Source organism: Scheffersomyces spartinae, assembly GCF_019049425.1.
Source record: "Scheffersomyces spartinae strain ARV_011 chromosome Unknown scaffold_17, whole genome shotgun sequence".
In the NCBI taxonomy this organism is placed as follows: domain Eukaryota; kingdom Fungi; phylum Ascomycota; class Pichiomycetes; order Serinales; family Debaryomycetaceae; genus Lizanozyma; species Lizanozyma spartinae.
Window position 1 is genome coordinate 24430 of NW_025065064.1, and position 27142 is coordinate 51571.

Below are 27142 nucleotides of genomic sequence, written 5' to 3' on the forward strand. Positions count from 1 at the left end.
AATAACCGAAATATTATTTCCGGTCAATTAACTAGCTAAAGATCTTATAACGAACTCTGTACAGTATGATTCATGTACTTACATGCGTATGTATTACATATAGATGGGGTACAGATTCTGATATATATATGCATATACATACATATATATGTACATATGTATATGAATACGAATATTCTTGGCATGATGAGCAAAAGAAATATATTCTATATTCATCGTGCTTAGAAAGCTGTTGTTTAAACCATTAGCATCTTCGCCGCATACGCACGACTGCATATATTTTCAAACAACAATAGCGGGGGTAACCTTAAAAGAGGCTTCATCGGGGGCTTTTGACCTAGAAGTCATCACATCGCTGTTAGTTTTAATTCTATAGGACTATGAGTATGGTTCGAAGCACATGCATGGACTCAAAAAACTTGCAATAGAATAAAGGCCTACTGCCAATCAACTTGGTAACACCACAATATTAGCAACTTCCATTGCAAACACATAATTACGAAACCACGAGCAACAAGCAAAGAACACTAATAATAGTAATAGTAGCAACAGTAGTAACAACGGTACCAGGACAATACCACCAATATAGGACTGTTACTGTACCCCCATAGATGTACGGTTACCAGGACCAGTACAATCACTAGGATTACCAATGTCTACATTCCGCTGTACAAGCAAGATGGTCGGCCCCCATAACCCTGCATGGATTCACCGGATAGAAGGCTGTGTGACTAAATGTACTATTTGGCGTATTTTCCACAAAAGGGAACTGCGGAAAGTGTGATCATATAAATATACTACTAATTCTATCGTGCCTTAATTATATATCCATGCTACGTAAATAACGATGTCGGAACAACAAGTGGCATCTAATGACGAAGAGAAACAGTTGACTGAGTCTGAAGTCACTGAACAACACCAAAATCGCACCAAAATTAGTCTTTCCCATATAGCACACAGAGTGTACGCATATTTGCGGAAACCCATAGTACTAGCCATAATCTCTTTATGTCTTGGTACCACACGGACTGCGATATTCTATAGTTTATACAACGAACTCAGGTTCAATAACAGTTACTGTCTTTTGTCTGTATTCCAGAATAGTGTCATCATCTTAGTGCTCGCATCTGAATGGAAATGGCCCGCCATATTCACCGGTACCCCACGTTACAGACGATGGATTAAATTCATGAAGATTATTCTTTGGATCGTCATAGCCATGTCCATAATCCTCAGAATCATATTCTTATCATCCATTAGTAAAACTAATGATGTTGACGATCCCGATTATTTAAAGTCCTTATTTTCTTTTAATACCCCTCCAAATATTGCTTATTTGACCATCACCATTCTTGGAATCATTGTCGACTCGTTTTTATTAACAGTATGGTGGAGTGTAAGTTTGAAGACGTATCATATTGCTTTTGCCTTCATCTCCATGTTCCAATTTTGCACGGGGATCGCCGAAATCCAAATCAATATCAACACCATGAGGGCCGATGTTCACAACAAATTTAATCCTAAATTGTGCAATATGTATGTATACATATATACCTTTTTGATTGTTCAGAGTATCTCGGGGTTCCTTATTGCTGCTATAATCAATGAAGAAAATCGGTTGACGTATATGATTGGTCAACTCGTCTCATATTATTGTATCTATGGGGTTTTAATGGTTTTATTCATGTTCAGTGCTTTAATGGTTACTGCTGCCATTTACAATCAGAACTCAAATGCCCTCCCCTTGAGTAATTCTATTTTGCTCGGGTGTAATGTTGCATGTGCAGTAGGTTTATTGTTTATTGCATGGCATTTCAGACGGAGACTTCCTCCTGCGTTCCAAGTTGAAGAATATGACATATCGAAATTGAGTCCCTTTCAATTGGAAGGGTTTGCCATATTGATGGAAAGGAATTTCAAGTATAACGGAGGAATAAGTGGTAAAGCTGCTATATCCTTAATCAAGAGTTATTTAGCATGTGATTTGCCAGGTATGAGAACTAAATTGATTAGAACATACAACACTAACAAGTCCAATCCAAGTAAGTTATGGGATACTTTGGATGAAGAAGATATTCTTTTTAGAACCAGATCAAGAGTCACCAGTGACTCGGCAACCTATATTGAGAATGACCCCTTTGATGTTCAATCCTACAAACCTTTACTGAAGAACCAATTAAAAAAATTGCAAAAAAAGGATAAAAATAAGAATAAGAAGGAAGCAGCTTCATTAGAGTTATTGGCTGAAAACTCTCAAGAATTCTACGATGTCTTGTGCAATACAGAATCGATTACTTTGTTAACAATCATTGATAAATATGATTTATCACTGTACATTCCTGCCAAATTGGGTGGGAAGGTACTTAATAAGTATTTTGGTGCAGACTCCAAATTACCTTTGTTATGCATCAGATTTGGACTTTTAGGATTCCATTGGCCATTCAGAAGATCTACATTTTATTGTTCACCACCTAAAAAACCCGTTGCTAGGGCCGGGGCGGTGCTTTATGCCTTAAGCAAATGGAACTCTAATTTGCCCAGAAGTGAACGTTGCAGAGTACTTTTGGATCCAACTTTCAAAACTCCTGATACAGAGAAGGTCCTTGCAGTCTCTGGTTGGTATACGGCACCCATACCCAATGGTCACATTATAGATTTGAGACCGTACACCAAAAAGACCCCGGAACAGTACTTTAAACTGGTGAAGTATCGGGTTCAAGTACAACCTTTCAAACAAGATAAGGGAGAAGTCATATATATTGACAACCCACTGGTTGAAGACTGTGATCTTTTGATGGAACGCTGGGGAGATATTTATAAAAGAAGAGAACAAGGTGGACAATCTTCGTATTTAATAAACCCCACTACCAATTTCGTTTATTCCATGGTATCTTTTGAAAGTGGAGAACATAATGCAAATGATGATCGTTCGTTAATGTTCTTGAAAGTTGGTGATGAATATATTGCATCCTGTATAATTTTCAGATTGGGTAAGACCATTACATCAGATATCCAAGGTTTAAATGGTGAAATTTCTAAGAAATATAAGGCATATTTCGTAATGATGCAAGAAGTCATTAAGTTGGCTTTTGCTGAAGGTAAAGAATTTGTTGATTTTGGACCAACTACTGAACAACCTAAAGTTGATATTGGATGTTCAATTGTTCCCTTAGTTGGCTCTTTTGATGCTGGGAATCCTGTAATGAGTTGGATAGTTCAAATAGCCGCAAAACACGTTGACGTGTGATACTAGAGGGTAATAGATATTAATTAATATAATAGAAAATAGTAATAATAGTAGAAGCAATGACGGTAAAACAGTAATACACCATATTCAACATCACGTGCTATATCACGTGACGTAACACGTGATATTGGAATTCACACCAGATCGTTGCGTTTAGCAATTGAGAGACAGAGTGGCAACCAACCGGATAAATGATCTATTGCTTATTTTCTCTCTACAACCATGGACAACCAAGCCATATATGACCGACACATTACTCGGGTAGTAGAGTTGGATCGTTATCTCAAATCAAGATATCATTATGGATTAATACATGCGTTGTTTGCTCTACTGTTTGTGGTGAACTTTATACTTGGAAGACTAATCCATTGGTTCAGCCCTGATGCCGAGGTGTATAGTTTTTATACGGACAAAAGGAACATCATCAACCAGTTGATGGTGAAAAGAGGATGGGGATGGACTACAGTCATCTCAGTAGCTCATTTTGGAGTGAATCATGGTAAAAAACCCCATAAGAGATTAGTACCATTTATCATTAGATACACCATAATGACCATTTGGTGGATTCTTTTTACACAGTGGTGTTTCGGATTACCGCTTATGGATCGTATCTTTGTATGGACTGGTGGTAGATGCCAATTTGATCTTGAAACAGCAGAAGTGTTACCTTTAGCTATCAAACAAACCATTGAGACAGGTGCAAGTCATTCATTGCAGTTAAGTTCTTACCATTGTAAAAGACATAAAGGTCAATGGGTAGGAGGCCATGATCCTTCAGGACATGTATTTTTATTGGTACATTCTTCACTCTTTATGTTTTTCGAGTTTATTCCGTTCCGGGCAGGAGTCAACCAAATCTCTCAATGGTTTGTCATGGGATTGATTGGGCTTTGGTGGTTTATGTTGCTAATGACCAATGTTTATTTCCATTCAATCACTGAAAAAGTAGTGGGACTTTTATTTGGATATTTTGCAGTGGCTTGGGTTTATGTGGTATCTCCTGCCATTGCCCTTCGTTCTATTAAAAGACCACCTTCACGTAAGTTAGACTACAATTGAAGTTTATATAGTACTGCATAAAAGTATATATAATGGGAGCTAATTTATCCTTTTAGGGACGTTACTTGGGAAATAGCACCATTCCCAAATAGGAAGGCACCGTCGAACATGGTCGTCCGGTGGTGTCCAGCGTATGACCATCGCATAAATGTATTTCAATTATATGGCAGTATTTTGGTGATGTTGTGAATTCCATGTTTGTGTCGATGCTAGTTGTTTAAACTGGCAACCTACTTTTAATGTACGTCATTATCATAAACTTCGCTGGCAAGTGCACCCCATAAGCAATTGAAACGACATGCAAATATTGGCTGCGATTTTCTCTAACGCGATTTGAAAAATACGTGCACCAGCAATTTTGCACCCAAACAATCGTGTTTGTACATATCGATTCCATGTAAGTTGTCCGGGTTTCAAGATGAGACAGGGGGGATGATATAAAGCACCTTGGGAATGGACGAGAAGGCTGATACGTGCCACGCCATCGATTCATCGTATTGTGTAGTATCGTTATTGATAATCGGTATGGGACCCTTTGAATGAAGTAGCATTACTCAATTTTTCTTTCTGGCTATCCTTCTCCTTATCTTTCACACCATTAGTCTTTCATTTACTCATCATTAACCGTTAAGAACGGCGGTGCACTCATTCCATTCCATTCATTGAACTAGCTTCTTATTTCTTCCTTCCCTTGTCGTCGTGTTGCTGCAATCTGTTGTTAACATAATTCTTCCACACCATCATCATGATATTCACTGGGAATTCAGTGGGATCAGTGATATTTTCAGTAATAACATATGTTATAATACTACACCATATCCCTAAAGCTGCTGCTTCAGTATATGTGGGGTTCCCCTTCAGTGAACAATTACCCAATGTCGCACGCGTCGACCAATCTTATAGTTTCACCATGGCCAATGTAACTTATAAATCCACTTTAGATGATGGGATCATTTCATACCAAGTTCTGAATGGTCCAAGCTGGCTTCAATTCGACAGTGGATCAAGAACATTCCTGGGAACTCCAACCAATCTGGATTTGGGTTCGTTTGACATCACCTTAACTGGATTTGATTCTCAAAATAATTCTCTCGCAAACAATTATACAATGATTGTTAGTGATCTTCCAGGTATTAAACTTACTAGTGAGGATATTATGTTTTCACAAATCGCTCAATATGGTAAAACAAATGGTCAAAATGGGTTGGTGGTTCAACAAGGGCAACAAGTAAATATTGCTTTTGACCCTTCAATCTTTAAAGACGTTTCTTCCACTAACAATGATGGAGTAGTTGCTTATTATGGTAGATCTGCCGATAGATCTTCACTTCCAAATTGGTTGAAATATAACTCAAATGCCTTATCATTTGTTGGAACTGTTCCTTATGTGGTTAGTGATATTGCCCCATCAACAAGTTATAATTTTGCCTTTATTGCTTCTGATATCAAAGGGTATGCTGCGGCTGTTGGATATTTTGAGTTAATTGTTGGTTTCCATACTTTATCCACATCCCAGAATGAAACTGAAAAAATTAATGGAACTTTGAACATGGAAATCGATTACACCGTTCCTGTTTTAGAACAAGTGTATATTGATAATAACTTGGTGGTCAAAGAAAATATTTCACAAGTTGCCATTAATGATCTTCCTTCCTACGCAACTTTTAATGAATCAGATTATTCATTATCTGGAACATTCCCTAACCTGTCAACAGTTAATAACTTCACAGTAGTGGTTAAAGACGTATATGGTAACAGTGTCGAATTGCCATATCAATTGGAAGCCATGTCTTCATTATTCACCTTGACAACATTGCCTGATCTTAATGCAACCAAGGGAGAATTCTTTAGTCACCAATTGTTGAAGTCCTATTTCACCGATTTCAATAGTACAACAATTACAGTGGACACTAATAACCAATCTTGGTTACAGTACCATTCTTCAAACTTGACTTTGAATGGTAATGTCCCTAATGATTTTGATTCTGCTGATATATCTATTGTTGCAGCCTCTTCATCAGACAACAAGTCCGAAGAAGAAAAGTCCTTCAAGATAAAAGGTGTGTCTAAAACAACATCGACTACTACAAGCTCATCAACATCATCAACATCTTCATCCAAACCCTCATCGACGTCTTCTTCATCTTATTCCTCTGGGACTTCTGTAGGCAAACAAAAGAAGAAAAGTAATCTGGGTTTAATAATTGGCCTTGCTGTTGGTATACCTGTCTTCATACTATTGGTTGCCTTAGCTTTGATTCTATTATGTTGCATCAGAAGAAAACAGCAAAAAACGGATACACAAGACGTGGAGAAATTACCCCCAATGTCTGTGTTACCAGACGATAAGTCCAAACATATGAGAGATCAAGCAGAACAATTGGATGCTTTGAAACAGCTTGAATTGCACAAATCCGGCCTTACTCCAATTATTGGAGCAATGCCCAAGAAAGTTGATGATATTAATTCTGTATCTTCATCTTTAACTCATGTTGATTCTCATGATCAATATTATGATACTTCTGATAAACCATTGATGTCATGGCGGGCCAATGATGACGAAGACTCCAAGAGCATAACCAAAGATGAATCAGTGTTAGTTGCTAACAGCAACAACAACTATAGACAATCAGATGCATCTATGAGCACAGTGAATACTGAAAGGCTATTTTCAGTTCGGTTAATAGATGATCTTAGTGTTCGAGATTCACAAAGATCACTGGTATCTGGAGGTGGCATATCAAGAAACTCTAGTGGTAACTTCCAAAGATTAGATAGTGATGGGAACATTGCTCAAGGTACCAGAGGTGGATCATATTTGGATATAGTTGATGAAGTCACAGAAGAGATTAATACAACTGGTGAAAGTACTTTACCTAATGGGGAGGTATCACATTTCAATACCTCTACACCTCCAATCTTAGATGACGAAAATGATATATTACTGCGTCCTAACGTTGAGATCTTCAATGCTGAAGAACCTAATAATAGCAGAGAACAGTCATCTGTATATCATTCTTTAAGGGAGGATAGCAACCAGACGTTGGATAGCTCCAGCAGTTATAATCTTTTGGGAAAGCTTAATGACCTTCCTCAAGATGAAAGGAACATCAATAATGATGACGATATACTACGGGAAGCGGATGATGAAACAAGTGGTACACCGTCTCCAAGAGGAAATCAACTGCAATCTGATGTCATCAATACTTTCCCCTTCCATTCATCAATTGATAACATCAGTGGGATCCCTATGATTTCACCAATGTCTGAAACTTCTACATTAGGAAAATCTCCACACAGTCTTGGTGGTGATAGTTCTTCCAAATACGTAGGATTCAAATTGAATGGATCCGATCATGGGTTACCATTAGATTCCAATGATAATCCCAAATTAGTAGCATTTACCCGGAAAGCCAGTCTTCGTGACTCATCATATGAGCCAGATCATGCAATAATCGCACAAGGTGAATCAGCTGTCATTCACAATAGTGATAGTGATTGATCCCAATTTCTGTATAACTATAGGCATATCTCTTTAGCATGTATCAATTAATGTAATAATAAGATAAGAATAACATAATGTGATGGGTAATAGGTAAGAATGTGATCAGTAATATTAGTGTATTAATGTGATAGGTATATAAATCTATAAGGTTGACACAAAGGCAGCAGTATCTTGAGCTCTTCTTCTGCCTTCAACATACTCCATCATTTCAGAGAAGGTTTGAGGAATAATGGTACAGAATTCAGGTTGAGCACCATTATAGGATGATTGAGGAACAAAGAAAGAATAGATAAAAGTTCCTGATTCCTTTGTGACTGTGGATTCCAAACTCTTTATAGAAGTATCAACTCTAACTTGAATCAATGTACCAGGTTCATTAAGAAATGTGTTTGGTTTGTCGGAGAGTTTATTTGTTGAAGGTAAATGGAAATCAAATGGCAAATCATTCTCTTCAGAATCATGAATATGCTCAGTATATGAAACAGTGGCTTCACAGAAAAGAATAGATCCAACAGGCACAGGAGCTTTAAAAGTAGTTGAATCTAATGAAACAAATCTTGGACCAGCATTAGCAAAACTAGCAGCTGCACAATATGCCAATTCAAACGAATTTCTTAATAAGTAACCACCAAAAATCATATAAGAATGCCTATTTCTATATTGAGGCTGCATAAAGGAAGTTGATTGAACTTTGGTATCTTTGGTGAAGGCAACACCTTTCTTATTGGATAAATCTACTTCCTTTGAAAACTTCCACATATCATAAACCAATTGGTTTTCTTCTTCAGTTGGTTGAATGATCTTTTGAGTCTTTGCAGCCAACTTCTTCTTTGCATTTCTAGATTCAGCACGACGATAATCTAACCAATCATTTTCTGTCACAGGTAATAATCTGTTGATAGCAAATGATTTATGAGTAATAGGATTACGAGCAACAAATGTAAAGTTAGCAGTGATAAAAACATTTTCATCTGGTAAAGTATCTTGAGTAACTACCTCTGGAAGAACTTCTTCAAATGCATAACCTTTAACAGTGATTTCCATAGATGACTTACCTGTCCAAGTAACACATCCAGCAAGCACAAAATTATAATTACTGATTTCATCCACTTTCTTGTGCATATAGATCCGATCAACAGATGCGGTAACATTAACAGGTTCTGCTGGTGAACAATGTCTATAAGCAATTCTACCGGCCAAAGCATCCAAATCTTGGAATAAATTACCTGCTCTTAATCTACCAAAGGCATTGATGTAGGAATCACATAACCATTGATCATCTTTAAAGGGTAAAGCCAAATATGTGAAGGATTCATTTCTGGTTTTTTCACCAACCTCAGTTGTGATCGGATCAGTATAAGTATAAGAATCAAGCACTTTCCCTTCAGCTAATTGCTTTTCTCTTTCTCTCATAGCTTCAAGCCATGTTGCTTTATTAGGATGATTGAATTGGTCTCTCTTTTCTGCAAGAATAGTAGGTGCAGCATCTGCAGCTTCGGAAGCATCTTGTGAAGATCCGTTATCAGGACGATGAACTGATTTGTATCTGAAACCAGAGACGTTGACTCGGGCCAAATTACGTCCCAAACTGACTCTGGAGCCTCTCAAAGAAAAAGCTAGCATTTTATACCGGTGTAATTTTAGTATTCTTATACGATAAGAAATTACTTGTACGAAAGATAAGGTTATCGATGGATTTATATATTTAGAGAGATGGTGGAGGAGGGGTTGCTAAGTCGGAATTGAAAAGGCAGTTACGAAGACAAACCGAGGGTGCGTTTCCGACCTCCCAACAATGATGGATAAAGCGAAGGGCTGATATATTGACATTAAATCATAACTATAGTTAGCACCACCGCCTCAATACAGGTCTAGATCGGACCAAAAATAATTACTCAACATAAGACGTATCTCGGAGCCGTAATTGAAAGCGGGGAGTTTTTCAAGTAACAAAGCTGTTACTCAACACTTGAGGATAAGATTGGAGTCACAATTCGAGTCCTTCCTAGACAACCGTTTTGAATTTTTGGTCGGAACGAGAATGTTGAAAAATCCATTCTATCCGACTATTGCCGGGGATAACCACCCCGAGGCATCCTGAGATTGTTAACTTTAGATGCTACAATCAATAAAGTGTCTCTGATGAAAGGATACACTCTGGACCCAACCGATTGTAACTTCTCCTCGGCAAGATATTAGTTGGTAGGGGAATCGAATTTAATGTTTTTTTTAGAAGTTTACAAGCATTGTAAAACTGTAAGATGTTATAGCGATCTAAAAGTCTTTAGCCCGCCTATTTGTGTTATTGTTGGTCTACTGTTATCGCAGATTCCTCAATTGGGTAGATGTAACGTATATTGTTGAATACCGGAAAACAAAGAGAAGTTTACGTAATTGAGTGCTACATTGTGATATATTAGTTAATCCGAATGCAATTACATTTTGCAATCTCTGTTAAAACCTTGAACAATCAGAGTTAGACAACCTTATGAAGAATACATCGTTAGAGCTATGAGTAATCTCAACTATAAAGTACCATTAACCATTAACTAGTTCAATCTTCTCCACTTTGAGGTTTGGTCAATAAGTTGAGAACAGATTTGTTTTGCACACCATTACTTTATAAAAACATTATAGATCTATCTTGACAGCGAGACGGGTATATATTCAGGCGCACTATATCTACTGGATTAGTACCACGTATACCACTTTCTATTCTGTCTGCTATTGATATCTGTACAAGTTGGTCTTGCGCTATCTCTCATATTGAATGAACATCCTTCTCAATGTATGTATCTTATAAGCAATAAATCGGCTATGTAACTGCTTATCAAAAATTATCCTCCATCTCATGTATTTCTTTGCGTCATAATGGTTATAGAGACGATGTCAACTACTTGAATAAATACTGGATGCAATATAGGCCCTCATAATCACGTGACTGGAAAAATCCAATAAATACGGACATTATTGTCCGTAGACGGATCGATGAAGACCGCTGAGACTGTTTTTAAAGCGGTTCAAGCACGACACTTAAACCAAAATTGAATTATCAACGCATTGCAAAAGGAACATCTACAAAGTCCCTTAACTCACGCAACAGTGACTTTTACTTTCATTCAAAGACGGGCATTGATAGTGACTGATTGCATTCAGTGATTTTCAGACAAATTTTTCATATCCACAATAAATAACAATGGCTCCTTCTAAGATTGCCCAAACAGCAATGCTTGCCTCAAGAAATTTGAGGAAAGCAGGCCAATATCAGGCCATGAGAATGATGGAACGTAATGCTGCCACTACTGCTGGAACACAAACCATGACTGTCAGAGATGCTTTGAACTCTGCCATGGCTGAAGAATTGGACCATGATGATGATGTGTTTTTAATGGGTGAAGAAGTTGCCAAGTATAATGGTGCTTATAAGATTTCTAGAGGTTTATTGGATAGATTTGGTGAAAGAAGAATCATTGATACCCCAATCACTGAAATGGGTTTCACTGGTTTGGCCGTTGGTGCTGCATTACATGGATTGAAACCAATTGTTGAATTTATGACCTTCAATTTCGCTATGCAATCCATTGATCAAATCATTAACTCAGCCGCAAAGACCTTTTACATGTCTGGTGGTACTCAACCATGTAACATTACTTTCAGAGGTCCAAACGGTGCTGCTGCTGGTGTTGGTGCTCAACACTCTCAATGTTACGCTGCCTGGTACGGTTCTATTCCCGGTTTAAAGGTTCTTTCTCCTTATTCTGCTGAAGATTACAGAGGGTTATTTAAGGCTGCTGTTAGAGACCCTAACCCCGTGATCTTTTTAGAAAATGAAATTGCTTATGGTGAATCTTTTGAAATTTCTGAAGAATCTTTATCACCAGATTTTGTCATCCCAATTGGTAAGGCTAAGATTGAAAAGGAAGGTACTGATCTTACCATTGTTTCCCATTCAAGAAATGTCAAGCATGCACTTGAAGCTGCCGAAGAATTAGAAAAGTCTGGTGTTAAGGCCGAAGTTATTAATTTGAGATCTATTAAGCCTTTGGACGTTCCAACCATCATTGAATCTGTTAAGAAAACCAACCATTTGGTTACTGTTGAAGCTGGTTTCCCAGCTTTCGGTGTTGGATCTGAAATCTGTGCTCAAATAATGGAATCTGAAGCCTTTGACTATTTGGATGCTCCAGTTGAAAGATGTACTGGTTGTGAAGTTCCAACTCCTTACGCTAAGGAATTAGAAGATTTTGCTTTCCCTGATAAGGAAATTGTTCTTAGAGCTTCAAGAAAGGTTTTGGGTATGTAAAGAAGTTGTATATCCTATTAGATCTGTTGTTTCTATCAAGATTTCCTAAGTTAAACGGAGTAAATATTGGACACACCAAAATTGTTATTACATGCGTTCAACTCCCAATTGTTCATAGACAAAAGAAACTTTACGGGCATTCGACATGAAACATGGCTCTCAAGGGTCATTGGGCAATATGCATTTGACTCAATACAATCTTTAAAACATATATATTATTACATATATATATATATATTTGTAAAGAAAACTGTAATTAAAATGTTATACTTCTATATATTTCATCCTCGGAATACCCTCGTACATACCTCGGAAGTACTGCAAATATCTCAACACCCCGGATATACACCAGCGCAGTAACTACTTGAGTCTATAAGCGACACGTTAACAATCACGCCAAGAGAGGTCTAAAGGTGGATCTGGAACTTGTTGGTGGTTTGTTCGTTCGTCATTTTGATAGACCAAAGCTTTTATATAGAACGTGATGAAGCGTAATCATATAGACTCGAATCAGAGCAATAACTTTGTTAGGTTTGACGAAGAGAATGACGGTCTAATACCAATAGCCAATAGTGAAAAGACATCCACAACCATCAAGTTACAACCTCAAGATAGACCAGCCTTTTTTATGTTGGTTATACTATACATGCTTCAAGGTGTACCTGTAGGGTTGGCGTTTGGGTCTATTCCCTTCCTTTTGAAGGCTAAGCTATCATATTCACAGGTTGGAGTATTTAGTCTTGCAGCATATCCTTATAGTTTAAAGTTACTTTGGTCACCGATTGTTGATGCCCTATACTCGCCTAAGATAGGACGTAGGAAATCATGGATTATCCCCATTCAAACCATTTCAGGGTTAACGTTGATTTATTTGGGGTCATTTATTGATTCGATACTTGAAAACCCTCAAGATCATTTGTCAACTATAACTGGATGTTTCTTCATGTTGGTGTTTTTCTGTGCCACTCAAGATATTGCTGTTGATGGTTGGGCATTGACATGCCTTTCAAAGGACTCATTGAGTTATGCATCCACGGCTCAAACGATTGGGATGAATACGGGTTACTTTTCAAGTTTCACCATCTTTCTTGCCCTTAGTTCACCTGATTTCGTTAATAAATACATCAGATCAGCGGCTAATGCTAAACCAGAACCATTGATCACTTTGGGAAGTTATTTGTTCATTTGGGGTTGGATGTTTCTTTTCGTCACTTTCCTTGTGTTCTTTGTTCCAGAACAACCAAGTCATTTACAAACCTTGTCAGCTCCATTTACCACTGAAAAACAACTTTATAATCATCCCAAATCCACATGGGAAGAGTTAAAGAATGTTTACGTTGCAATGTACCATGTTTTGAAGTTACGGAACGTTCAGATGTTGATTTTAATCCTCTTGATTGCCAAATTTGGGTTCCAGGTCAATGAAGCAGCCACAAACTTAAAGCTAATTGAAAAGGGGCTATCAAAGGAAGACTTATCAATTTCAGTGTTGATCAATTTCCCATTTGAAATGTTTATTGGTTATTATGCTGGTACCTGGGCTCAAGGCAAATCACCTTTGAAACCCTGGATTTATGGATTTGCTGGTAGATTATTGGTGGCCCTGGCCGCTCAAGTTCTTGTGTATTGTTTCCCGTCAGATGGAGTAGTAACCCCAACGTATTTTGCAGCCATCATCTTACATCATTTGTTGTTATCGTTTGTGCTGACGGTACAGTTTGTTTCCTTGTGTGCCTTCTTTAACACCATTGCTGATCCAGTCATTGGAGGTACGTATATGACCACTTTAAATACCGTGTCCAATTTCGGGGGTACATGGCCGAGATTCTTTATTTTTGTTTTGATTGATAAGTTCACCGATGCGGTTTGTCTGACCGGAAGTGTTGTTCTCAATGAGATCGATAAGGAAACCTGTGTCAAAGCTGGAGGCCATGTTAATGTGTTCCGAGATGGATACTATTACGCCAATTTCATCTGTGTTGCTTGTGGAGCCATCATATTAATATGGGTAAGAAAGAAGGCTATTTATCTCCAAAGTTTACCTCCCAGTGCATGGAGAATGAAGGGACAAGACTGATATGATTTATGACGTGACATGACATGACATGACATTGTATTATATTATATATTTATTCTATGTACATCTAGCTGGTGTTACCCAGTGTTCCAGCCGTTGAATGATAAAACTCGTCGTTCAAGAAATCCGAAGGAGAAAAGGGGATTTTAGTTTCATCCTTCATCTTTCTTGATAGTGATGAATAGTTGCCAACAATGGAAGGAATAATCGATGTTGCCAAATGAGACGACGTCACTGAATTTGAAACTATATTATTAGTAATACTATTATTATTAATAATAATATTACCATTATTATTGGTGCTTGCTGAATGATGATTCTTCAAACTACTTCCAGGGATATTATAGTAGTCGTTTTCGTTGTTCATGGAGGAACTGGACATCGAACTGGCCAACATATTAAATGCATTTGAGATGATATTGGAGTGCGAACTAACATTAATAGAACGTGCCAATGATGCGGAGCCACTAATGTAATGAGAAGGAGGATTCAATTGAGGTGATGCATTCACATAATTCTTATAGCTCTGAGTAAATTGATTGACCAACTTTGTAGACTCATCATTATTATTATTTGGTGAAGATGTATGTGGATTCTTGTATATATTGGTGTACCAATCTGGTTTCTGAAACGTTTCTAGACTCTTTTCATGCGTATGCTTTGACCTCCGTTTCAGGGGGTGGTCTCCACCCATGTATTCTCCAATTTGATCATTCTCATCGTCGTATAACGTCGAGTAATAGTCGTCAGTGTACGGGAACTTACTAAGCCGTCTATTGGATGATGATGATGGAGAATCTTGAGGCGTTCGATGGACCAAATATGATTGGTTCCGAGGATGACTGGTCACAAGTTGATTATTATTACTATTATTGGGACTGATACCTTGTTGAAATTGAGGATGATGGTGGAATTGATGATTTTGCTGTTGTTGTTGATGATGCAACTGATGATTATCTTGAAGATATTGCTGTTGTTGTCGTTGTTGGTGATGTTGATGATAGTGATGTGAATTATGAAGAGAAGTGGGACTCGAATAGTACCATACTTGCATCAAAATAACAATGTCAAAAGTTACAGTTCCAGCACTGCCGATGATAAACGGAAGTCGAACAAGTACCTCTTTATTGTACAAGGTTGGGTCCACCAACTTAAGAACATATAAATCCGTAACCACTGAGGTGGCATAGAAAGTGTTCCCCAACATTGCAAAGAGAAACAAATACATCAGTATCCCTTTGGTGGACTTGTTACAAAAGTTTCTGTATATCTGGGGACATCGGGATGACACGTAAAGACATGTACAACACCACGCAGATAGCGATCCAATGTTTTCCTTTGTAAAAGTTATGGCCCCTAAAGCTGTGGCAAAGGTGTGGAGTGCTAAAATAAATCTATCCCAGGGTGAATCTGGTGATGGTGCTGTTGGGGTAGTGGGTTTATGTACCGGGAACCCATGAACCGGTTTAGTTAAGCTTTTTGCCATGAACGAAGTACCTAATAACTTCTTGATAAGACTACCACCAGTGAGATCAGCTCTTCTGTTATCTAGTCTTAGTCTTGGAGATGAAGATACCCTATGGGGTGCTCTAGTATTCTCTATGGGGAACGGTGAATTCTGTTCTACTTCAGACAGTCTTTCACGATCATGATGATGATGATGCTGATGACGATCACCACCAACTTCAACTTGTTCTTCACCACCATCAGTTTCAGTTTCAGTGTATTCAAATCTGTTTCTTCGAGGAAGAGAATGAGCCCTTACGGTTCCCACAGATTTGGTGGGTCGAAGCATATCTGGACTTTGTAATAAGTTATGATGATGTCCTTGAGGTTGCAGGGGGAATACCTTCGTGTAGTACCAATATTGAATTCCAAGGATGAGATCAATAAAGCAATAATATGCTGCTAAACAAACCTGGAACGGAAGAGCCCGAGTGAGAATACATCCCACCAAATTAGTCACATCACCAAGCACCCAAATGAGAAGAAACAGCAACAGGACACCTGCTACTGATTGGTTCAAATGATTCTCTATAATTTGAGGAAGTTGAGCAAAGAGCCATATTGAAAGTGAAAGTATTCCTGATATTCGAGAAATGGTTTGGTAATGTATTAAGGTTGATTCTAATGGAGTATCTAATTGGAACAACGACGAGATCATGTCTATCGACGGAACTGCCATTCTTTGTCAAACAAAAGTACTGACTTACTCACTCAGTCACAATCACAGTCACACCACTTTTCACGCACTAAGTGACACCTGACACCTCTTATCAACTCCTACCTACTACCTTCAAAAGTTCTCTGATTTGATCTCAATGACGATTCTCGTTAATTGGGTTCAAAGGATTATATTTAGGTGCATGAAATGATATTGACGGAGACAAAGGAAGGAAGGATGACCTCAAAAGGAAAATAACCTATATATCCAAACACAAACCAAATACGTTAATGTTGTATATGTTTTGGTGATGACCTTTGTAGAAAGAGATCAAAAAAGTCGTTCTGCCAAGTTCATACTAAGTTGGTGACTGGCCTTTAGATTAGGCAAGTGAACCAATGCGACCTGCTTCATACAGGATCGTGGTTGTTGGTCATCATTCAGTGATGTTAAAATTAGAAACTGTCTACATCATTATTATGTCATATGCTACATCAGTACTATACTGTTTAATGTTCATACTGTAGTTATTTGTAATTATTCTATGTAGGGAGCTCTGTTAACGTGTTAAATGACTAAACTAAACCAAAGTCAAACCACGTATGATCTCATGGTAGCGCGCATTGTTGTTATGTGCGTGCGTGTGTGCTCGCTCAGATCGCAGTGAGTTACTCTAATCGTTAATTCCTAGTTGAGAACGGTATGATACCCTTCTCCTTACATACTCTTGTTCATCAATAAGGGGTGCTTGTGCTTAATGCAATGCAAAACGTAATTATACATTTCATACATACATACACATGTACATACTTTAAAAACCTGTAAGGTCACAGTAATTGTCTGAAGTAGGAGTAGATACAGCATTTGAATGATTACCACCATGTGATTTCACCAGTGATTTTCTACGAGCCCATACCTTGGAGTCATTCAAATGTAAAGTGAATTTGGATTCTGTGCCTCCATTACTGATAATGCTTGATGAACGAGTTTGGTCACTTGCAGATTGATGTAAATCCAAAAAATCATCAACTTCACCACCAGAACCAATCTCTGAATGCGGCCCAACTATATGGAGATAATCTTCTTCTGAACGAGGGGTACCACCTTTTGAAGACCCAGAAACAATTCCATAATTAACATCAGACAATTCGGTTAAATGATCTCTTGTTTCATCAACACTAGTTTGCCTGTCACTTTCAGAATCTAATTCTGTCAGATCATCAAATGAATCATCATCATCATCTTGATCTTGATCTTGGTCCTCATCAGGATCAAAATCAAATACATTCTTGAATGTTAAGTGGGAAATTTCAGGCATAGGGGTTTTAGGGAGTTCTCCATTAACCCCCCTATGATGTAACGGTGCTCCAACAGTCAATTTTAATGTTGCACTATGGGGATTGATTTTCTTCAGTTTCATCATTGCTGGATTACTGAAAACCTTCTTGATGGCTTCTGCTGCTGCAGGACTCTTATTGTGAAGATTCCGTACAGATTCATCAAATTTATATTGTATGGGTGGTGCATGGTTTGTTTGTCCTGCAAATTCAACATGCCGTATGGTACTTTCTGTTGTATCCTCCATTTGAAAGTAATCATTGGTGCAAACTAATTCTAAACTCATTTGTTTCATCCAAGGATGCATCCAAATTTCCAGAATGGTTATACGATCTTCAGGATTAATTACCAACATACGATTAATTAAATCCTTCGCTTGATCACTAATTTCATCCCACCAAGGACTAAGAAATGCATACTCTCCTTTAATGATCTTTTGAGTTAAAATATCATTGTCTTCATCATAAAATGGTGGGAACCCACAAAGAATAGTGTACAATAAACAACCAAGAGACCAGATATCAACTGCCTTCAGGTAATAGTTCTTCTTACTTACCAAATTCAGAAACCGTTTGTTCTTGTCGGTTGTTTGTTTTGACTTTTTATCTTCATGTGAATTACAAGTAATAACTTCCGGAGCTGTATAACCTGCTGTTCCACAAGGAGTTTTCAAATCTGTAAGAGTTTCATGTTTCAATTGTTTCGCAAGACCAAAATCAGCTAATTTAACCACCCCAATTGTACCTCCTCCTATCCCTGGTTGGAACATGCCTTCATCGACTTTGGAAATATCATCGCTTCTACGAAGATATTGAGAAGGGTTATGACGAGGAATATGAGGAATCTTTTCAAACAAAAGATTTTCTGGTTTAATATCTCGATGAACTATATTCTTGACATTATGCAAATGATCTAAAGCTGACAATATTTGGGCAAACACATGACGAGATAAGTCTTCCAGGAAATAAGTATATTCGATGATCTTGTTGAAGATTTCACCTCCTTTACAGTTCTCAAGAACCAAGTATAAATACTGATCAGTAGAATAATGATGAAGAAGTTTAAGGATATTTGGATGATTCAGTAACTTTTTCATTAAGGTAATTTCATTCTTGCAGTTAGCAAATTGTTTTGCCAGAAGCTTTGATTTATCGATAACTTTGATAGCCACTTGAGACTTATCCCTCAAGTCTATAGCTCTGTATACTAGGGAAAAGGCCCCTTCACCCAACAAGGAGTCGATCATGTAGTATGAGGGAAGGTCTCTGGAGATAAGCAGTACATCTGAGCCCATTTGGTGTAGAGTGAAAGTAGCTGCTGAAGATGGATGTGTATCTATAGAAGTGTGAGTGTCTGAACATGGGTTAGTGTCTGAACATGGGTTAGTGTCTTCGTGACTTAAAGAGAAGGTGTTATTACTATTATTCTTATCATTGATGGTGGGAGTTGGTGTGAGTATTTGAGAAGGTGCATTAGTCTTTGTGTTGTCAGTAGACTCTGAGACTCTCTTCTTTCTATCGTGAAGAAGTAAGCTCTTGAATTCCTAAAATTATGGTGTTAGCGTATGATACGAGATATGGTTAAAATATCATAATCATCAATAGTTATTATGATACATACTCTCAAGATGGTCATTTTTAGATGGTTGTCATCAAATTCGAAATAGATGGATTTCTTAGTGTACCATTAAATAGATTATTAATGCCCATATATATAAATAAATAAATCGTATCTATGTATGTACGTACCATGTACAATAAGTTTTTCATGCGTTGATGCATTCGAATGGGGTTGGCGGTAAACCATACGTCAGTGGAGTACAGTGGTCCCTACACAAAGCCTGCATGTGAGTGCTTGCACAAACAAAACAAAAGACAACAAATTAGTAGGGAAGAATCTAAAGTGGGAACTAGCATATGTGGGTTTACAAAGTATACAATAACAAAAGAGTTATGAGAGGAGAGAATGAACGTGATAGTTTTATTTCTTGTTATTAAGGTCTACATACACTATACACTTTGAATTGAAGATATGTTTCTTTTAGTAGTAAGGTATTGGTACTCGAATTAGTAGGAGCAGGCTATAATTACCAAAAGGGAGGAATGACCCCACTCATTTGTTAGCGTAGGGCCTTAAATGTATCTGCAGTACTTACGTACATGTCTTTTTGCAAAATCAACGATGTAAATGCACATGTCCCTGGTACCTCGTTCCTGGATACAACGCCAAGTTGACTGCCGAATCGGGAGAATGTTATGTTTTTGTTCCATCTATGTAATGGAACGATAATATAGAGAGGTTGTATGCCTGAAGAGTCAACATAACCCTATGCTATCTTTTCAAATTGGTTTAGTTACTTTCTATCATGGGTTAAACTCATAACATATATGTACTACTTTTACGAGCCACCGTGACCACCCATATTTTACGTTTTGGAGTATATTGAGTGTTGTGCGCTGAAGAGTACAACAGATAGCGCAGTACTGTAGTGGGAATGCACAGAAGTACTTTTTTTTAGTGAAAGTTAATATGTACTCTCACGTAATTCAGCATAATAGGCTGATATACACGAAGGTCATCGAGCCTTATATAAGCAAAGTATTGAAGGTATTTCTCCGCATTGATTAATATCTAGCGTTATGGAATATCATGGTAATAATAGCCCACTAGCTACCACCCTCATCGTCTCGTTATCTCGTACGGCTTTCAAAAGCAACAGAAGGTGCGGAGTAAGATCTATATGTGAAATCCATACAGATGTTTCAAGCTATTTGAAGAACAAGGTGTAAACTTGCCATTACTAAGACTTATTTTTCGCTTGCTCGCCTGTTCACAGACAACACCAAATCTGTAATCCATTTTTGTACAATAAGAGGAAGCAAAGTGAAAACTTACTATTGCTATCGTAGGATCTGGTGAAATGTTTGATGGTGGCAATTGGTAGGTACTACAACGTGTGGGAATACAGAATTATCATGGGTGTATGGTTTTAATTTCAACATTCCCACCCAAGAAATTTGACTAGTGCATTTCATATTTGCCTCTTCCCCATGGTCTCACGTACCTTTCCTCATCCACAAAATGCACATACAGTGTCAATGGTATGCAACGTCTGTTGAATGAAACAATCATAGTAAGCTATCGTTATTGTGCCACATGAACCTTCATACTAAATGTAATGTAAGCACAGATGAGATAGTGATCATTCCTACCACCTTTTTTTTTTGCTACTGCGTGAAACCCTTTCTACTGTGCAACAGCTTACTCTATCATTCAGCGATAGAACAATAGCAATAAGGGTGCTGAAAAATATTCTCCTTGAGATCGTAGTAGGTTCACGTGCCAACAAAAACCTTCACGACGGACTTGAGAATAGTCCCATCTGCGTAGAAATTACTACAAGAGGGGTACAGGTACAAAGAATGACTAACACAACAGACATAAGCAAAGTATAAACGTAACATGACAAACCAATAACAGTAACCAGCTACTACTAGTACTACTACTAGTACTACTTCTACAACAGCAACAACAACAACAACATAAAGTCGTTCGGTCAATTCAATGCAAGCGAGAAGATTATATTGCTCATGGAATAAAAGACCCTTTGGCTTCAAACCCAAGTACGTGTGGAAGACAAGGACGTCGTAAAGTGCAAACGATTTGTAGTAGTATAAGTAAAACATGAAACGTAACATTTACCCCCGTTACATATCACTTCTACCCCGCCACCACGTTGAAAGTTCGTCGTTGGTGTTGGGTCAGGCATCCCCTTCTAGCTATTGAAGTTCGAGTAATATCATATAGTAATCTCATTGAGCAGTACATACAGCTGTAATTGTTTTGAAAGACAAACATAGATACACACGGAAACAACAAACAACTTGATGTGTATATGATTGGATTGTAACGCCACTTACCACGGCTGACTCTATATATTATCTTTGCTTAGACACATACTCACGAGACTAGCAATATTACCACTTGGCCACCGGTTATGATGATGGGTGATGATGAGGGGTAGAAGGGGTTTGAGGGAAGTGCACCGATTTCAATGCTTAATTACAGGATCCAGATCTGGAAAAACGTTCTACCTTTCCTTAGTTACGAGCAAAAAATATAGCAACGGTTTGGAGATTAAAATCAAAGCAATGTAACAAAAACTTTCAGTTTTCTTAGATCTCATGCCACTTTTCGTATCATATATCTTGAATAGAATGAGGTAGTTGTAGTAAGAGGTTTAGTTGGTAAAAATGAGCAAAATCGTGGGTGTGAGCAAAAGCGTACAGCTTATTATCAAACTTTGTCACGTGAAACATCACGTGATGGGATGGAAATGTGAGCGATGAGCCTCTGAAAAACCCCATTGAATTATCTGCAAAAAGACCGTAAGTCACTACATCTTCACAGTGTATAAAGCTATAGTGTGACCGAACAATGGCTTCCAAAAAGAATGACTTCCGATCGCCCAATGTTGATACCGAAGCAATAGACAAGTTGAACCAGATAAACGAATCATCTGACTTGCATGATACAGTTGAGTTCATCAAGAGTGCCAACTTGGCTAAACTTCTTAACACCTGGTCGTATTGTAATTCCGTTAATGATCATGCTGGTTTCATCAAGATCACCAAGAGTTTGGCCAAGTTTACACACAAGTTATTGGATGACTATAAGACTCAAGAAGATCATCTGGCATTATTGATGGAAGCTAAACCACTTGTGGTTGAATGGTATAAGAGTATTTTGCATAACCACATGAAGATTATTTACCGATGTTTAACAAATAACAGAAACCAAACCACATTACCGATTTTGCATATGTTGGAGAATATTGTTGAATTCCATCCCTCTACACTAGTTACTGAGTTTATCAATGCCTTTGATTTCAATATCCCAGTGTTACCCAAGTTATTAGTACCTGGAAGAGATCAATATATCAGAAGTCAATTTATAAGATTTTGGATTAAGTTGAATACCCTTGCACCATATCACATCAGAAAGGACATTCTTATAAACAATTATAAGATTGCTAATAATTTGATCAAACATATTGCAGAAGACCCTGTGGATTTGTTAACCCAATGGTTTGAGTTTCTAACTAAAATGGTCCTTATGGAGCCAAGCTTTAAGAAATCAACCAAATGCAAAATTATAAACGATAATACAATGTTTAAAATTCAATCTTTAATTGATTTGCATGTCGAAGAATCTCAATTCAGATCCATTTTCGATAACTTTGTTACCACTTTAACCACTGATTTCAAGTTCGGCGTTTGTTTTATTAGCAACCCTGTAAGAAAGGAAGATGCGGCTACCAATGGTGGTGTGCCAATTACAGCTTATGGAAAAAGCTTCCGGATACACAATAAGCTTTTATTTTCATTCCTTAAATCATTGAAGCCTTCGGAATCAAATCTTCAGTTAAATGTCGCTATAGAAACCTTGAAATACAATCAAGAACTAATTATTCCATACATGTATTGGATTATCCAATCAGGTGGTGGTTTCCATGAACCTAATCTTTCCAGTTGGTGGATTGGCCATACCTTGTTCTACTCTCAGATATTAACTCTTCCTATCCCAAAGATCTTCCATGAAGATCAACTAGTCATAACCAGCAACAGGTTAGTGGTGGATATGATCAGCTTACCTCCTATAAGCAGAGCTGCGTTGACCCACTGTCTTGATGACAAGCAACCTCCATTGGTCAGACAACTTGCTGTTCAGCTTATCATTTTAACTTTAAAGAGACTTTCAAAGTTCTTGCCGTACACCGAGAACAAACAAGAACTTACAAACTTGGTGTTCCAAAGACTTCCTGATTTGGCCAATATCATTCTGATCTGGCAAAATCAAGTCGAAGATAATATAAACGATGTCTTGAAATTATCATGTTCTACTGCAGCTAACCTTTATGAGTTGGCAATTCCTACCAACAATAATGCCTTGATCAAATTATGTAACAGTGAGATCCAGAAAGTCGTTGGCTTGTCTCAATTATCAGGTTGGGATTTGGTCAATCTTGATAATTGTTTATCGATTCAATTCCATCAAGCAGATCAATCTCAACTTAGATGGTACAGTTCTACTGCTAATTCGCATTCGTTGTTCACCAACCTTTTGAAGTTAGCAGCAACTGCAACTGGTACAACTTCTAATGAAAAGTTCATCAATTTGATTTCCACTTTGGTGGAATATAAAGCAGATATCCTATTCAACCAGCAAACGTTATGTTCTGTTGTGACAGCACTTTTCAGGTCCTTTGAAGAAGAACCAATCCCCAATGAAATTGCAAAATTGCTCGATGAACTGGTTGGAAGAAGTATCAAAACCCCATATAAATACACAGATCTTTCCCATGCAAAGTACAACGATGTTTCTATGTTTGTGGTGGTGCTCATGGAGCAAGTAAAGTTTGTTCAGAGTGATATTTCCCTTTGGTTGGGTAAATTCCTCCGTTCATTAATCATCATTGGTGAGTCAGAAGAAGGAATCACCAAATTAATTGATGACTATTTAAGTCCATTAGATTTCCTACAGATCGACGCCATTAAATCATACACTAGTTTCACTCCCAAACCATGTTCAGAGACCCCTGACTTTGTTGAGTATGTGTTGAACGACACCAAGTTAACCCAAGTCTCAAAGAAGATCATCACTTCTGATTATGAGTTATGTGCTTTATTACTCCGGTTGAAACTTCTTCTTAACGATCATCACGAAGCCCCAAAAGATGAGTTGATAATCGAATTGGGTATAAAAATAGGGCAGTACTTGAGTGCAAGTGTCAGTGGAAATAAGAAGTTGAAACAGTTTATTCTTAGTACTAACTTTTGGAAGCTTTTCTTTCCAGAGAGCCAGGAGGAAGCCTCTAATGCCAAATTGTTAATGAGCCATTTAATGAATGAAGTATATATTCAGCTAGGGGAGGGTGACCTTAGAGTGAATTCTGAATTATGTTCATTCATGTTCTCCAAGTGGTTGCACCTTGCTAGTGCTGCAGAAGCAGATACAAACGATTATACCAAACTTTTGGGACAATTCGATTGGATGTTCACTCTGGAACAGGTGCTTGAGTTATTAGCAAAGATAAACAATCAATACTTGAGAGCTTGCTTATTGCGTCATGCATTGAAACACAAACTAATGATCCCAAGTAGCTTATTCATTAATGTCTTGGAGAATTGTGGTGATGGTAACCTTGAAGCCTTTGAGCAAGCGTTAGAATCGAGAATAATCCTATTGAAGGATAACCAAGAATTAAAGTCTTTGATCGAGTCAGTGATAAACAGTAAGCAAAGTTTTTTGAAGAGTATCTGCATCGGATTCCCTGAGGCAATTGAGTTGTTAGTTGAAGTACCAACTTCACCAGCTACCCAGTTTCTTATTGCAGAGGCTATAGCCACCAAGAAAGTGGTTACCCCACGTACTTCGTGTTACATGGAAGATATAGCTTCTAAGGCAATTCAGTTATACGAACAGGATTCCATCAACTTGAAGCAATTACTTGAGGTTGTCAGCTATAACGAGACCACCAGAGCTGTGTTGTCGGTTGATACTGTGTTCAATACTTATATTGACAAGATTGGATATAAATACTGCTTTACCCCGGAGTTTGCCCAGTTCATATCACTTAAAAACTGCAACGACAACGATTCCCAGGTTCGGACTTGGAAACATAAGTGTATGCTTTATATCACAAAGAAGTTTGCTGAAAGCGAAACGCTACTGGAATCTTTCGACCGGTTCTTATTGGCTATTAGATGTCAATTGAACGATATATGGGACATTGTCCCCACAAACATCTTGAACACCCAATTGGAGGTCATTTTGCGTCATAGTAAATGGGTCCAGAATGAACATTACTTGCGGTATGTGTTTGATATTATTTCCAGTACTACATCAAAGAAGCAAATTGATTTTGTCAAGCTGCTTCAGATCTTTGTCAACAACGAAGCCAACGGATTGAATGACTTACCTCTGGAGTCAAATTTCGAATGCAGGTTTGTATCCGCTGATATTATAGGGAAATTATTCAGGTACGATGATTCCAAGAACGCAACAGAGCTTCTTCAAGAGAATTTACTTTTAAAGTATTTGGGTTCCGTTCGGTACGAAGATTTGGTGCTTAAAGAGATTCTCAAGAAGATTGAGAGCAAATTGAGTAGAAGTTGGATGATTATGGTTTCCAATTGGGAGTTTTCTGAGCTTTTGTCATCTTCTGATTTGGAACTAGTAACCATGGAGAGACTCCTACAAAAGATATCTACTTCTGGTGCTACTGCTGGTGCCGGTGGCTCGTATGTGGTCAACTTGAACAAGAACTTTGTTATCAACACCATTAATTATGGTAAATTTGATAAGAACTTGGCTGTCCCTGAAATCAATGAGATTCAAGTGTCACATTCTTATGATACAACTGTCTATGACCGGGAGTTTCTTTTGATGTTGATCTTGAATAATGAAGAGTTGGTGAGAATAGAGGATGATAATGCTTTGAAGTTTGATGTGGGTAAATTGATAGACTCTGGGATCTTACAATTCATTGTCACTTGTCTCTCTGACCCTTCAGTCAAGACCATAGCCATTTCTATATTAAGCGGTGTGTTAAGGTCTTTAACCGAGGCAGAAGATAAGCACAAGAATAATATAATCCAGGTTTACGTTGCCAATATTTTAAACACTGTCAAAAAGAACCAATTTGAATTGTTGGCTCCAGTGGCAGTCTTTGCTTATGCCAGTCTTATACCCATCCTAGCCAACCCAGCTCATTTCTTATATGAGAAGAGCTTCCGGTACGTTCTTTCCAATCCAACATTGAAGGCCAGTAATGGAATAGCTTTATTCCATTCCATAAGCACGGCATCCACAAATGACTCGGAGCTTAGTGAAAACGACGAGAGTTACTACCGCCAACTCACTTGGCTCTTACAGATTTTGAATACGGGGACTTCTACTACAACAGATGTCTCCCTTGTTCAGAAAACAGGTGTACTAGAATGGGCACTCAATGTTCTCACCAACAATGAGTACATTCAGTCCAACATAATTGCCGAGGCATTGAAGCTATTAGCAACCTTGCAATCCATAGATTACGCTGGAGACTTACTAGTTACCAGATTTGCAATAACTACCAGCTTAAACCAGTTGGTATCCAATACCAATCTCCGCATACAATTGACCACTAACGAAAGAGAGTTGGCTTCGTTGCATCAAATCAAACTCAACGTGGACCAATTAATTGCCAGGTTTGCGCTTATAACCAAAAACTCCCATCGTCTTAGTCATTGGGCTTCTAAAGACTTACCCCATGCATTAAAGAGAATCCATACTGAAGCTAATTAGGCGTCCATATCGATTATATAAGCACCCCTGTATATAATACACAGTAGTTGTATGGAAAAAGTGAAACAGTAGAAACCTCGTTGGGTTCCTACTGTTTAAGA

At 37.9% G+C, this 27142-nt stretch overlaps 7 protein-coding genes across 7 annotated transcripts; 4 read left to right on the top strand and 3 right to left on the bottom strand.

The window, feature by feature from the left end:
- Window positions 1-1219: 1219 nt before the first annotated feature.
- KQ657_001586 (uncharacterized protein) lies at window positions 1220-4306 on the top strand (the record flags this gene model as incomplete). The annotated part of the gene is made up of 3 exons (XM_043192377.1): window positions 1220-1536; window positions 1693-3214; window positions 3827-4306. 3 exons carry the CDS (start codon window positions 1220-1222, stop codon window positions 4304-4306), a joined length of 2319 nt encoding a protein of 772 aa, XP_043048041.1.
- Window positions 4307-4469: 163 nt separating this feature from the next.
- On the top strand, window positions 4470-7808 carry AXL2 (Axl2p; the record flags this gene model as incomplete). The annotated part of the gene is made up of 3 exons (XM_043192378.1): window positions 4470-4475; window positions 4939-4945; window positions 5134-7808. The coding sequence occupies 3 exons, from the start codon at window positions 4470-4472 to the stop codon at window positions 7806-7808; spliced, it is 2688 nt and encodes an 895-aa protein (XP_043048042.1).
- A 144-nt stretch (window positions 7809-7952) lies between these two features.
- KQ657_001588 (uncharacterized protein) lies at window positions 7953-9434 on the bottom strand (the record flags this gene model as incomplete). Its single annotated transcript, XM_043192379.1, has 1 exon — window positions 7953-9434. One exon carries the CDS (start codon window positions 9432-9434, stop codon window positions 7953-7955), a length of 1482 nt encoding a protein of 493 aa, XP_043048043.1.
- Window positions 9435-11007: 1573 nt separating this feature from the next.
- Window positions 11008-14191, top strand: PDB1 (pyruvate dehydrogenase (acetyl-transferring) subunit E1 beta; the record flags this gene model as incomplete). The annotated part of the gene is made up of 3 exons (XM_043192380.1): window positions 11008-12106; window positions 12593-12605; window positions 12631-14191. 3 exons carry the CDS (start codon window positions 11008-11010, stop codon window positions 14189-14191), a joined length of 2673 nt encoding a protein of 890 aa, XP_043048044.1.
- Window positions 14192-14258: 67 nt separating this feature from the next.
- KQ657_001590 (PQ-loop repeat-containing protein) lies at window positions 14259-16830 on the bottom strand (the record flags this gene model as incomplete). Its single annotated transcript, XM_043192381.1, has 2 exons — window positions 14259-15993; window positions 16826-16830. 2 exons carry the CDS (start codon window positions 16828-16830, stop codon window positions 14259-14261), a joined length of 1740 nt encoding a protein of 579 aa, XP_043048045.1.
- A 336-nt stretch (window positions 16831-17166) lies between these two features.
- Window positions 17167-19854, bottom strand: KQ657_001591 (uncharacterized protein; the record flags this gene model as incomplete). The annotated part of the gene is made up of 3 exons (XM_043192382.1): window positions 17167-19227; window positions 19704-19709; window positions 19849-19854. The coding sequence occupies 3 exons, from the start codon at window positions 19852-19854 to the stop codon at window positions 17167-17169; spliced, it is 2073 nt and encodes a 690-aa protein (XP_043048046.1).
- A 2276-nt stretch (window positions 19855-22130) lies between these two features.
- On the top strand, window positions 22131-27041 carry KQ657_001592 (uncharacterized protein; the record flags this gene model as incomplete). The annotated part of the gene is made up of 1 exon (XM_043192383.1): window positions 22131-27041. One exon carries the CDS (start codon window positions 22131-22133, stop codon window positions 27039-27041), a length of 4911 nt encoding a protein of 1636 aa, XP_043048047.1.
- Window positions 27042-27142: the final 101 nt, after the last annotated feature.